Source organism: Cariama cristata, unplaced genomic scaffold (genome assembly GCF_000690535.1).
Source record: "Cariama cristata isolate BGI_N322 unplaced genomic scaffold, ASM69053v1 scaffold14320, whole genome shotgun sequence".
In the NCBI taxonomy this organism is placed as follows: domain Eukaryota; kingdom Metazoa; phylum Chordata; class Aves; order Cariamiformes; family Cariamidae; genus Cariama; species Cariama cristata.
In genome coordinates, this window is record NW_009596462.1 from 1 (window position 1) to 11,254 (window position 11,254).

General features: G+C 39.2%; 1 protein-coding gene across 1 annotated transcript; it reads left to right on the forward strand.

Moving 5' to 3' along the window:
* The first annotated feature begins 3,039 nt into the window (after positions 1-3,039).
* LOC104156429 (kidney mitochondrial carrier protein 1) lies at positions 3,040-10,770 on the forward strand. The gene is made up of 9 exons (XM_009706263.1): positions 3,040-3,115; positions 4,553-4,700; positions 5,407-5,501; positions 5,784-5,869; positions 7,123-7,218; positions 8,078-8,202; positions 8,706-8,841; positions 9,871-9,951; positions 10,729-10,770. Exons 1-9 carry the CDS (start codon positions 3,052-3,054, stop codon positions 10,768-10,770), a joined length of 873 nt encoding a protein of 290 aa, XP_009704565.1. The 5' UTR covers positions 3,040-3,051.
* The last annotated feature ends 484 nt before the right edge of the window (positions 10,771-11,254 follow it).

The following is an 11,254-nucleotide window of genomic DNA, read 5'->3' on the forward strand; positions in this document are numbered from 1 at the left end:
AGCAACGCTTTATAACCGGCGCGGCGGGGGCTGTCGGTACGGAGGTCGAGCAGGTTTTGGTGGTGAGTGAGGGGAGATGGCGCTTGTTGGTCCCTTGGGTGGGGTGTCATGTCATCTGTCAACCGCCTGGCGAGGCGACGGGGGGGCCGGCGAGGTCCCTCCGCCGGCCGGGTGCAAATATTTGTGTGTGAGCTTCACCGGGTGCTATCGGTGAAGGAGGGCGGGAGTTCGCTGAGCCTTGCGTGGCACCCTGCAGGGCCCCCCACCCCTGAGCGGGGCCGCGCCGATCCTTGTCTTCGTTGTTTTCACTCCCTGACGCCCTTCCCCTCAAGGTGAAGCGGGAGGGAGGTCGGCTTCGTTTTGTAGGTGGCCGTCGCCGAAAGGGAGTTGGTCGGTGCAGTCGTTGTTGCCCCCCTTTGCTCGTTAACAGGTGTTACTGTGTCCTTCTCTCTCCAGCTGTTTAAATAGGCTGGCAGTGCTGCTGAGGGGAGGACTGCTGCAGGTAGTCCCTTTAGTTGGGGGTGTGCGTGTGTCTTTCACTGGCTTCTGTACTGGTAACATAGCTGGTATTTTGCAAGAACTTGCCATGATGCTTTAGCCCTGATTTTTTTTTTTAAATTTCTTTCTGATGATGCTTCACTGCTTGAATACGAAGTCTGAGCTGTGTGTCTGCGGTGTCATCCATGCAGTTGGAAAGTATTGCTTGGATAACTATCTTATACATGCATGCTTATATTACAAATAATAACTTTTTAGGGCTAATAACTTATTTGGTGTAAGCCTTCTGTAACATTGAAGGGTGAAATCCACTTTAAATTGCTAAAATGACTGTAAGCTGGAGTGTACTGTGTGCCTAGTACACTAGCAATATTGTTAACCAACAAAGAATTTGTTGTGTGACTTCTAAAGCCTGTTCCTTAACAGGGAAATATCGAAGTGTTTAAGTGATGCATTCTTTTATGGAACCTGGGCTTTTGACTTTATTTCAGCCCCACTGTCAAATAAAAGCAACCAAACTTGCTTCTGACTTTTTGCAAAGAGTGTGTGGATGAATTGCTGTATTAATCTAACCCAGTGTTCTTTAGGGGTCATATCATCGGTCATCTTACTGCTGTTCAGGGAGCAACAATGTAGATTTGATAAGGGTGATTTCTTTCTAATAAAATTGGTGACCGCAATTTATTCTGTAATGAGGGCTGGACTATGTTTTTAAGTAGTTTGCCAGTTGAATTGCCAATGGAATTCTTCTAAGGAGATGCTTACTATTTTTATCGCTGTAGGGAAGAATTTATGAGTAAGAAGAAAAACAAGAATTCAGAAGATGAGATAGTTGAGGTGAAAGAGGAAAGTTGCTTGCTAGTGGGTTTTATGGAACTCAGTAGCCTTCGTTGCCTCAGCAGAGTGAAATACAAACCAAAAAAAAGTACAGATTTTTTTTTCAGTGTTACGGTATTTATGATAGAGGAAAACTTGTTTTAATGTGGTGAAGGGGGGAAAAAGTTAACTGTATTTTCAACTTTGACAAGTTTCTCGAAAGCAAAGATCATGTGTGTGGCTGTTAGTGGTGAAACTGAGCCTGGCTTTGTCTCTGTTAATTAAATAATCTGCCATTAATCACGAATATGAGGAACTTGGAGCTGTAAGTGGCTTCCCTCTGGCACAGTGTTGTACCCGTGTGGCTCTGCTGCTTTCATATTGAAAAGCCGGCATAGTCTATGCCTGTGGCTCTTCATCTCTGTATTGCAATCTTTTTGGCAATACAGTGGGTGCCCTTACTTGCCTGCCTTTTTTTTTTTTTTACATCAGTGGTGTCCTTTGCAGCAGTTAGAGTAAGATGGACTTCTGTCCACTTGATTGTTGAGTATTTGAAACTGTGTGCTTTGAGCTCCTATGGGTTTTATTGTATTAAGTGTCAGCCAGACTGAAGACCCAGGTAACTTTTCATGAAGTAAAGATGATTAAAGGAAAACTAGGGCTGCAGTAACTATTTGGGCATGCTCAGTATCTATACCTTCGTCTGGACACTGGATTATTGGCACTTCCAGAGGGAGTTCTTCTTGGCACTTCTTTACAGAAGGCTGTGCTAAGCAACTGCTGTGTTTACGATGTTTTCCAGCTGGGTGGTACAGGTGAATAAACAAAGTAACAGTGAATGTAAGTGCCAAGGGAAGTAGTTTCAAGTACAATTATTCCACAAAATTAATTGGCAAAAGATAACTGTAGAATCCAATGTTTAGGAGGATATTATAGAAAATGGGGAATGGAAAGTATTTATATTATGAGGAAGGGGGGAAAAAGTAAGCTGTGGAGAGACCTACTTGGTTTTGGGAAGGGCAACCTTGTATTGGCTAGACTAGTCTGGTTTTGCAGTTCCTATCTTTCTTCTAAGATAACTGGATTACGTTAGCATCTTGCAGAGCATATGCCATAGTTAATTATGATTTGTGGTCACTTTGTCAAATTCATTTAATTGACTTCTAAGTTAGAGCAGCCTTTTTTACTGTGAGAGGCCTTATGCACCTGTTTACACTAGCTTTATACAATGCTCACAAGAATGAGTATTGTGAACCCTGGTAGCAAAAATAGGCCTTAATAGAAGCAAGATGTTGTGTGCACCCCTATTTTTTTTTGTCCAAGTGTACCAGTTCAGCTCATGTTAATGTTGATACCAGGAAAAAAGGAACAGAATTTGGTAGTGACTGTCTTAAAGTTCCGTTTGATTGCAGGATGTAGTCAAACTAATTCAGCTTGGTAAGAATTGTTGGACATTATTCACTGCAGTGCTCCTTAAGGTCATGCCTGGAAGACAAACTACTTTAACCTTTCATGGTGAGGATCGTGGTAGCCCAAATGCATAGCAGAGACATTGATTTGAACACAGATGCCTCTGCACAGTATTCGTGACTTTCTTCTGATTGTCAAAGGTATTAAATGTTTTTACTCTGTTTGGAAGGCACAAAGTTTTATTAAATGTTAGCATATGCATTTATATAACACATGTACTTTATAGAAGCATTAAATCATCTTATTTCAGAGAAAGAAGAATCAATAATGTCAGCACTAAACTGGAAGCCCTTTATCTATGGAGGTTTAGCATCAGTCACAGCAGAATGTGGTAAGCTTTTCCTTTAACTGTTTATATGATTTCCTTTACTCAGGTCATTCCTTTTAAAACGAGCTTTGTTTCGTGCTATCACTGACACAGTAGTATATGGTCTACAACATGAGGGTATTTTTCTTTAATGCTAACTGAAGAGTTGCTCAGAACTTTGTTACAATGTCAGGACACTTCTCTGTGTAAACTCTCATCTCTTGTGAGTCTTTTTTTTATATAAAGTTTATCTTTGCATTCTGTTTTGTTGATCTCTTCCTAGACAGTGGTCATAAGTATACGCTGCTTTTGTTTTGCTGGAGTAGACAAGTTAAACTCTTAACTTGTAAAGTTTTTCTCTTAGCTTTTCTAAGTAGCCATGTTGCAGTTTAAATTCCCTTTTCTGGGAATGTGAATAGCTGATTAGATTTGAACACTTCAGTTAGTGTGCAACATAGAATAATTGTTATAGTGAGACAGTGCATTTGTTTTCCTGCCTGTTCTAAAGACAAACCTAAAATACCACTATGTTTGTGAAGTCTTATCTGAAATGCATGTACATGAAAATAAAGGAAATGTGGATTTTCACAGTAGCAGAACATAGTCTGACCTGTGGTGCGCTTGCATCTGAAGTCTGTCTAATAAAGTAGATGTAGTTTTAAGTGTAATTTTATACTATTATTTTGTTTTCCTTTTCTACCTTCTCTTATGAATTTTGTTCAAATCTGGGTTTTAAACCTCTCTTATTTGACTTGACTGAATGTGGCCAATAATGCCAAAAGCTTTGTGAGGAAGACAAGCAATTCATAAAAGCCTTGCTTGTCTGGTAAACCTCGTTAGAACAGATGTAGCTAAACCTGCCTCCTATTAGTGTTTAGGTGAGCATTGAATGTTGAGGTGATCTTTAGGAAAAATATAAGCTCTGGAGGAATATGCTTTCTAAACCTTTCATAAAGGGAGCGTGGAGAACATGAACTTGACATAGCAGTAGGCTACAGGAAAGCAGTAAGATAAGTGGGTACTGCTGCTATTGCTTTCTTAGATTCTAGCCTAGAATACGTATAGCTAGTCCTATGGAATTTTTCTTTGCTTTCAATTAAATGCTCTTCGAAGATGTTGGTAGAATACACATGCAAACTCTGTACTTGACTGACTGCAGAGTCCTATTCCCTGTGGCTGTTACAACCAGGCAGTACCATGTTGCCTGAAAATGTAGAGAATGCAAAATGTAAACATAGGAAGTAGGTAGAGCCTCTGACAAGGCCCTACCCCTTTGGAAGAATCAAGGTGACGTACAGTGAACCACTTGTTTAAAAGAAAGTCTTGGTAAGACAGACTTTTTCCCATGGGAGTATTTTTGTATATTTTGGTATATAATAAAGGTTGCTGTTTCTTATATCATGTTTGTTGTATTTGGTTAGGTAAGTACTTGATGATTTTTCTCTCTGATTTTTCTTTAAGGTACTTTCCCCATTGATCTGACCAAAACACGTCTCCAGGTTCAAGGTCAAGTTAATGATGCCAAATATAAAGAGATCCGCTACCGTGGAATGGTGCATGCACTAGTCAAAATATGCAGAGAAGAAGGATTGAAAGCCTTATACTCTGGGTAAAATTAACTGACTTGCAGTAATAGTTTACGAACAGTCTGTTGATAAGTGTAAGCCCATAGTGTGTGAGTTCTTGGGTTTGAGAATTACAAGTTATTTGGTTGGCCTTAATCCAGAAGTTGAAAGCCCAAGCTTAGATTGCTTTAATCTTTGCACTCTGCAATAGCATTTCACATTTAAAAAAACCCAAACAAACAAAAAACCAAAACAAAAAAACAAACCACAAAACCTACTTGGAGAAAAAAAGCTAAGCATAAAATTATTCTGTACAATGCTGCTATGGTTATTCCATCTCTTGGGGGGGGGGGGAATTAACTTCTATGTATAAATGGGCGGCGTGCTTTTCTTTAAAACATGCAAGATGGTGGGGGAAAGATGTAATCTGCAGGTTACACTTCATACATTCTTGCCAGCGATTTTATAGATCACAACTTGAGGCATGCTTTAATAGTAATCCTTCCACAGTTGGTTCATGTTCTTGTAGGCTTTACTTAAAGAAAAAAAAAACAAAAACAAACCCACAAACAAAAAACTAAAACAACCAAACCCCTTGTTTTGTCTATAGTGAGTTTGATTTGTTGATGTGAATGAACAAACCTTTCTTTGGTAGATATCTTGTGTTCAGTATCTCTTGCTCTAAAAAGCATTTGCTAATCAGTCTTTTGCAATTTTGAGCATAAATATTATCACTGCCTATTTTTACAGGATTGCACCTGCAATGCTACGGCAAGCTTCCTATGGAACTATAAAAATAGGCACTTACCAGAGCTTAAAAAGAATGTTTGTTGAGCATCCAGAAGGTGAGTGGGTTTTTTCAGTTTAATTGAGGACTGATTTGCTTGAAGCTGGTTGTATCCATTTGATATCTTACTGTAGCAGTTTGAACAAGTCTACTGAGAAGACATTCCTTGTACCAATTCCAACAAAGAGAATCAGCAAGGAAAATTTGTCTAAACTGTTTTTAAGGCTTCTGTAATTGTCACTGTCTCTGGTTAAAGGAGCAGTGGCATCATCCTGCCCTGATGCATCTTGAGCTTTGTAAACCTGCAGCTAAACTCTTTTTTTCTTTGTTTATGGAATAGATGAAACCCTGATGATAAATGTTCTATGTGGCATTCTTTCGGGAGTAATCTCATCATCGATTGCCAACCCAACAGATGTCTTAAAGGTAATTATGTGTTATGTAGTGTTTGTCCTTAGTTTTTGTCCTCTCCTTGAGGAGCTGCAGAATCTACTGATGAATAGAGAATAAATACGGTTACAAAACAAATCCTCATCTCAACTTTTAAAAATCAGTAAGATCTTGAGTTCTTGGAACCTCCTTCTGATCCATACTAATTATTTAGAAATATGCACCAGGAAATTGATGGCTGGGGAGGTAGTTGGATCCATATAACTTTTTATAGGGATGGAGAGAGAATAATATAAGATGACTCATTCTTAACTTTCATGCTATAGTGTTTGTGTGGAAGCCACACTGCATATTTCATCTATACTTCTGTTAACACTGTTATACTAGGATGTTTCTAGAGCTCAAAATAGGTGAAGATCAATTCAGAGGCAAGAGTTTCAGTGAGTGCTACTTGTACTGTATCATTCTTTAGTCCTGTAGAGAGGCTTTGCAATCCAGTGTCCGATGGAAATAGTGTTCCAGTGTCAGTCATTTAAAGTGAGTTGGTGAAACTATCACCTCTTTAAGAATCTGTTAGCTTAATGACAGTCGATAGTCTCTTTCCAGTTGCTTGAAAGGGTTGATGGTATTTTAACTTAGAAAACTGTAGCATGTGACTTACATGGATGCCTCTAATGAAAAATTCAAGAAAACTTTCTGTTCTAAAACTACTAAAACCTTAGTCCTTCATAGGGCTGGTGTGGTTATGTAGAGGCATTTCAAACATAAGCTTGTATTTCAGGTGTGGCTTCAATTAGTTACTTCCCAAAATTATGTCCATGTACTAACCTGCTTATCCCTAATCTTGTATTTGGTAGTTACCATGGCAGGTTCCCAAGGACATTCGTGGAAATCCGCAGGCTTGAAGACCATGGTTCTCACTAGCTTGAAACCTTCATCTTCTTAACCTTTCGTTTTAATGTGTTCAGTGAGAACACTGTAAAGGACATTCTGCAGAACCCATCTGTCAGTCTAATCTAAATGGAGTGGTGTACAAGTACAGAAATAGAAGTGACTTAGTGCAGCTAAGAGCTACACCACGTACTTGTTCAAAATTAGCAGCTGCATTTGGATAGTTAAGGCAAAAGATTGCATCATGGTTATGAATGTCAGCTATTAATTTGTATTCAAAGAGAAATTTACTGCTTAGAAGATTGTAACTTAATGTTAATAAAACTGTATTAAACTATTATCGGTTGTATGTTTGAAAAAGTATTTATCTTCTAATTTTATCTTCAAATGAATCTCAGATCAGAATGCAAGCCCAAGGTAGTGTGATTCAAGGAGGAATGATGGGCAACTTCATACAGATCTACCAAAAGGAAGGCACTAAAGGATTATGGAAGGCAAGTTCTTTGAACAAGTCCTACACTGTGTGCTTTCTTGCTCAACTGACTTTCATGTACTTCTACAGTATTCTCAGCTAAAATATCGAGAAGTTAATATGTATGTAGTTTGTCATGACTACTTCACTGCTGGTGTCTTGGTGCATTTTGACAGAAAGTTACTGCCAGTCTTGTGTTCAAGGATTAGCTGCTTCTTAAAGAGGAGACAAATGGAGGCTTAAATTAGGGTGACTGGCTCTAGGACTAATTCAACAACCCTTTGCAAGACCCTTCTCAATCTATATGCTCTGCTCTTTTTAAAACATACTAAAGAACATTTGGAAGTGAAGGTACTAATGAGAATCGCCTCTAGCTCCAGAATTCTTGTACTCAGTCTCGTAGGTTGTTTCTTGTGCCAGCTACAGTCAGTGACTGTATAACAACTGAAAACCCAAAATGTTCTGAAACAGCTGGAAAATAGGAATGTTCTTCTATTAGCTTTTCTCTGCAGAGCTGCTTGATCTCCACTTTTCTGTTTGTCTTCCTTTGTCAGTTTTTCAGTTAGCAGCAAGGGGAGCCAGTATCACCTGGTTGTTGAGGTCTTAGCTGACTGTTGATGTAAGAATTCAGATATTGAGCAGAGATGGAGTAGCATAAAGGAACTGAAATTGTCGTTCAGTGTGGAAAAGTAATTTATTTATTTTGAATTTCCGTTTTTTTTGGAGCACATACATCTAAGACTGGCACTAATTAGCCTTATTTAAATTCACAATGTTCTTAACGCATTCATGGTGTGTTGCATTGTATTATAAAAGCTAGGCTTTTCTGGTGGTGCACAAAGGTTAACTTTTAATTTCAACTGTATTCTTTCTTCTGCCAGGGAGTATCATTGACTGCACAGAGAGCTGCTGTTGTTGTTGGAGTGGAATTGCCAGTGTATGACCTTACCAAGAAGCACATAATTATGTCTGGATTTATGGGAGATACAGTATATACTCACTTCCTGTAAGTTTGTATAGCTGCATAACTCATCATTGGTTAGTTCTCATTATGAATCTTTTGATTTTTCTGTCATCAGTCTAGATGTAAATATACTTCTGATGTGTTTATACTTAATGCAAGAACATCTCAAATGGTAGCACATAGCATGGGAGCTAATCTTATTTAGGATTTGGATTTAACTTTCTTCTGAATATGGAATCTTTTGTGAATGGTCTGAATCATTCAGCTGTGCAAACTGAGGTTAGAAGAAAGTTCCAATTAAGTATTTGCTGTTCAGAGGCACAAACATCTGTTCAGGTATACAGAAACTGTACATAAGGGCTATATATAAAATCTTCAGTTATGCTTTATAGCAAATGAAAAGTAACTTTTCACATCTATTAGCTGGTGTAATTTTTTAACTAAAAGCATTAAGCAGTCATTACTGCATGTTTTCTAGGGAGGGGGAGTTCTTGTGCATCTCTAAATGTGGTAGGTCAAATTTTATTAAACCTTTCTCTTACTAGCTCAAGCTTTACTTGTGGGTTAGCTGGAGCCCTTGCATCCAACCCAATTGATGTTGTAAGAACACGTATGATGAATCAGAGAAGCCAACATGGGGGACACTCGAACTACAAGGGTACTTTGGATTGCTTCTTACAAGTAAGTAGTTCATGTATCAACATAAGTAGAAACTGGTGCCATCAAGCAAAGATTTTGGTGTAGATCTCGAAATTGTTGTAAGTTTCCCTAGAAATTAATCCAAGGAACTTAGATGTGCTTTTTGCCGTAATGCTCAAAAGGAGCAATGCCAATACTGCCAATAATGCACTTGGTGTGAAAAGTGTCTGCTGCCTTGACAGAAAGGCAGGAATAAAGTTAGTATTTATTGCAGGCACTTACTTCCTTCTGGTGCTTGGATGAGGAGACTAAGTCTCTCTGCAGCACTGTCTCTTACTTAACTTTATTTGATGTTAGGATATTGATAGGAGATGATAACTTCATAGGTCAGTTCTTGAAGAACAACATCTTCTGGGGTGGATGCGTTTCTCTGTTGCTTACTGCGGAGTGGTAAGCCTAGTACAGCCAAAGGCAATGTCAGTCTCTGACTTTTATTATTGTGGCTAAATTGGGTATGAGGTGGGAGCATGATGGCCTCTTACATGATTAAGAGTGGATAGGAAGCTATTGGTGTCCAAACCGTTGACTGAACAGTCCAGTTTGTATAACAGTCAAAGTCACGCTGTCCAGTGCGATTTTGTGAGGTCTGTAAAGTGAACTGAAAAATTTCAAGGGGGTGCATAACATGAGCTGCCCGTTTACATGCCGCAAATTTCAAGGGGGTGCCAAATGTGAGCTGCAGGTTTACTGCAGCACTCTGCAAGGTGGTGATGGTGTTTTTTGGGATGGGGGGGGGTGGAGGGTGGAAAAAATGCCAGGAATACAATTTGGATGAATCTGGGTTGGATACTGAATGACAGACTGTAGCATTACCTGGCAGGTAATGCTGCTGGCGTTACTCATCTAGGCTTTATCTAGTGAAATGTTTCTTTGTCCCATCATAAAATGTGTTTAAATCAAGGTTACAGCAGTAAGCTATCCCCTTGTCTGGTATCTCTTGTTAGCTGAGATGCTGTCTGGATTTCTAATAAAGAATTATATAAGCATGTTCTTGCTCTCTGTTTTTTCCAGACATGGAAGAATGAAGGCTTTTTTGCTCTATATAAAGGGTTTTGGCCAAACTGGTTAAGACTTGGTCCTTGGAATATCATTGTATCCTTTTTAAAGGTGTGCAAAACTATTAAGCTACCCATGCCGCAGCAAGTATTGGCCGATAGTTTCACACGATGCTCAGTGTGAAGAGTGTCATGTCAGCACAAATATTCCCTTTTTATGAATGGAAAATGGTGTAGTTGACCATTTTCTTAGTCAATGCTGCTGGTCAGATTGAATTTGTGATTCACACAGTCAATATTAGAATGTGATCTTGCAAAACATTTTTCTGTTCTTCCAGTTTCATACCTGTCCATTTCCTTAGTTTGGAGCCTAGTTTTAAATAAAATTGACTGGATAAGTTAGTTCTGGAAACAGCCCCCATTCCTGAGGAAACTGTTGGCAGTTAGCCATGAAATCTTTTTGTTTATCTTAGTCTCAGGCAATTTTATTTTTGTTTTGAGCGCCAGCTGATCAGAGCCCTGGGAAGTGGGTTGGTAGTAACGTTGGTTTTTACCATGAGCAAACCTACTTTAGCCAATCGAAGCTAAGTGAGTAAAGACTCTAAGGGCTTTTACAGTATTCTCCTGCATCCTCAGTCCTGCAATTAAGATCCTGAGGAGCAGGGATGGGACAGTAATTGGCATCACCAGCCTTAAAGCAAATTTCATTGTTCTGCCTAGTAGTGCATAACAAAAATGGCCAACCAGCAGCATTGCATAGGAGGGAACATAGAGTGGAACAAAGTTTCACACAGATGCAACTGTCCTTTAGTAGTGAAGTGACCATTTTGCACTATGTGAACAGGAAACAGTTTTCCTTAATCAGCTGTTCCAGTTCTTTCTGACATATGAGCAGCTGAAGAAATTAGACTTCTGATATGCCGACCTGTATACTGGATTTTGTTAATGTACTGTTTGAGTTTAGAGCAACCTGTAAGTTGTCTTGAGCATTTGCTCTTTATTGTCTGAGATGCTGGCCGAAGGCAGAGGTCACTACAAGGCTGTTGTGAATGAGAGCAACCTGGAAGTGATTTCAAAGCAAACTGGCTCCTCTAACAATGGCTTGATCACTTGATTCGGTGGATGATGTGCACTGTTTTCTAGACTGAACCAAATGTGGTGGAATACTTTCTGTCAACTGTTTGAGTCTTCTTGAATGTGAAGATCTCTAATACGACTTTGTGCTGTTGAGACTCAGGTGCATGGTCTTTTAATAAGAGGCAAAGCACAATCTTTCTGTAAAGGAAGATGGGTAGCACCATGGAGCTGGGCTTTTCCTGTCTTCAGAAGTGTGTACAATTTAACTGTAATAGTTTATAGTTTCTAACTAACTGGAAGTGTCACAAGATATCTTTGCAGGC

Coding starts and splice junctions, on each gene's coding strand:
- LOC104156429 (XM_009706263.1), top strand. CDS start 3,052: ATGTCAGCACTAAACTGGAAGCCCTTTATCTATGGAGGTTTAGCATCA. Junction 7,219..8,077: donor GCACTAAAGGATTATGGAAG/GCAAGTTCTTTG, acceptor TTCTTCTGCCAG/GGAGTATCATTGACTGCACA. Junction 9,952..10,728: donor TTGGTCCTTGGAATATCATT/GTATCCTTTTTA, acceptor CAGCTGTTCCAG/TTCTTTCTGACATATGAGCA.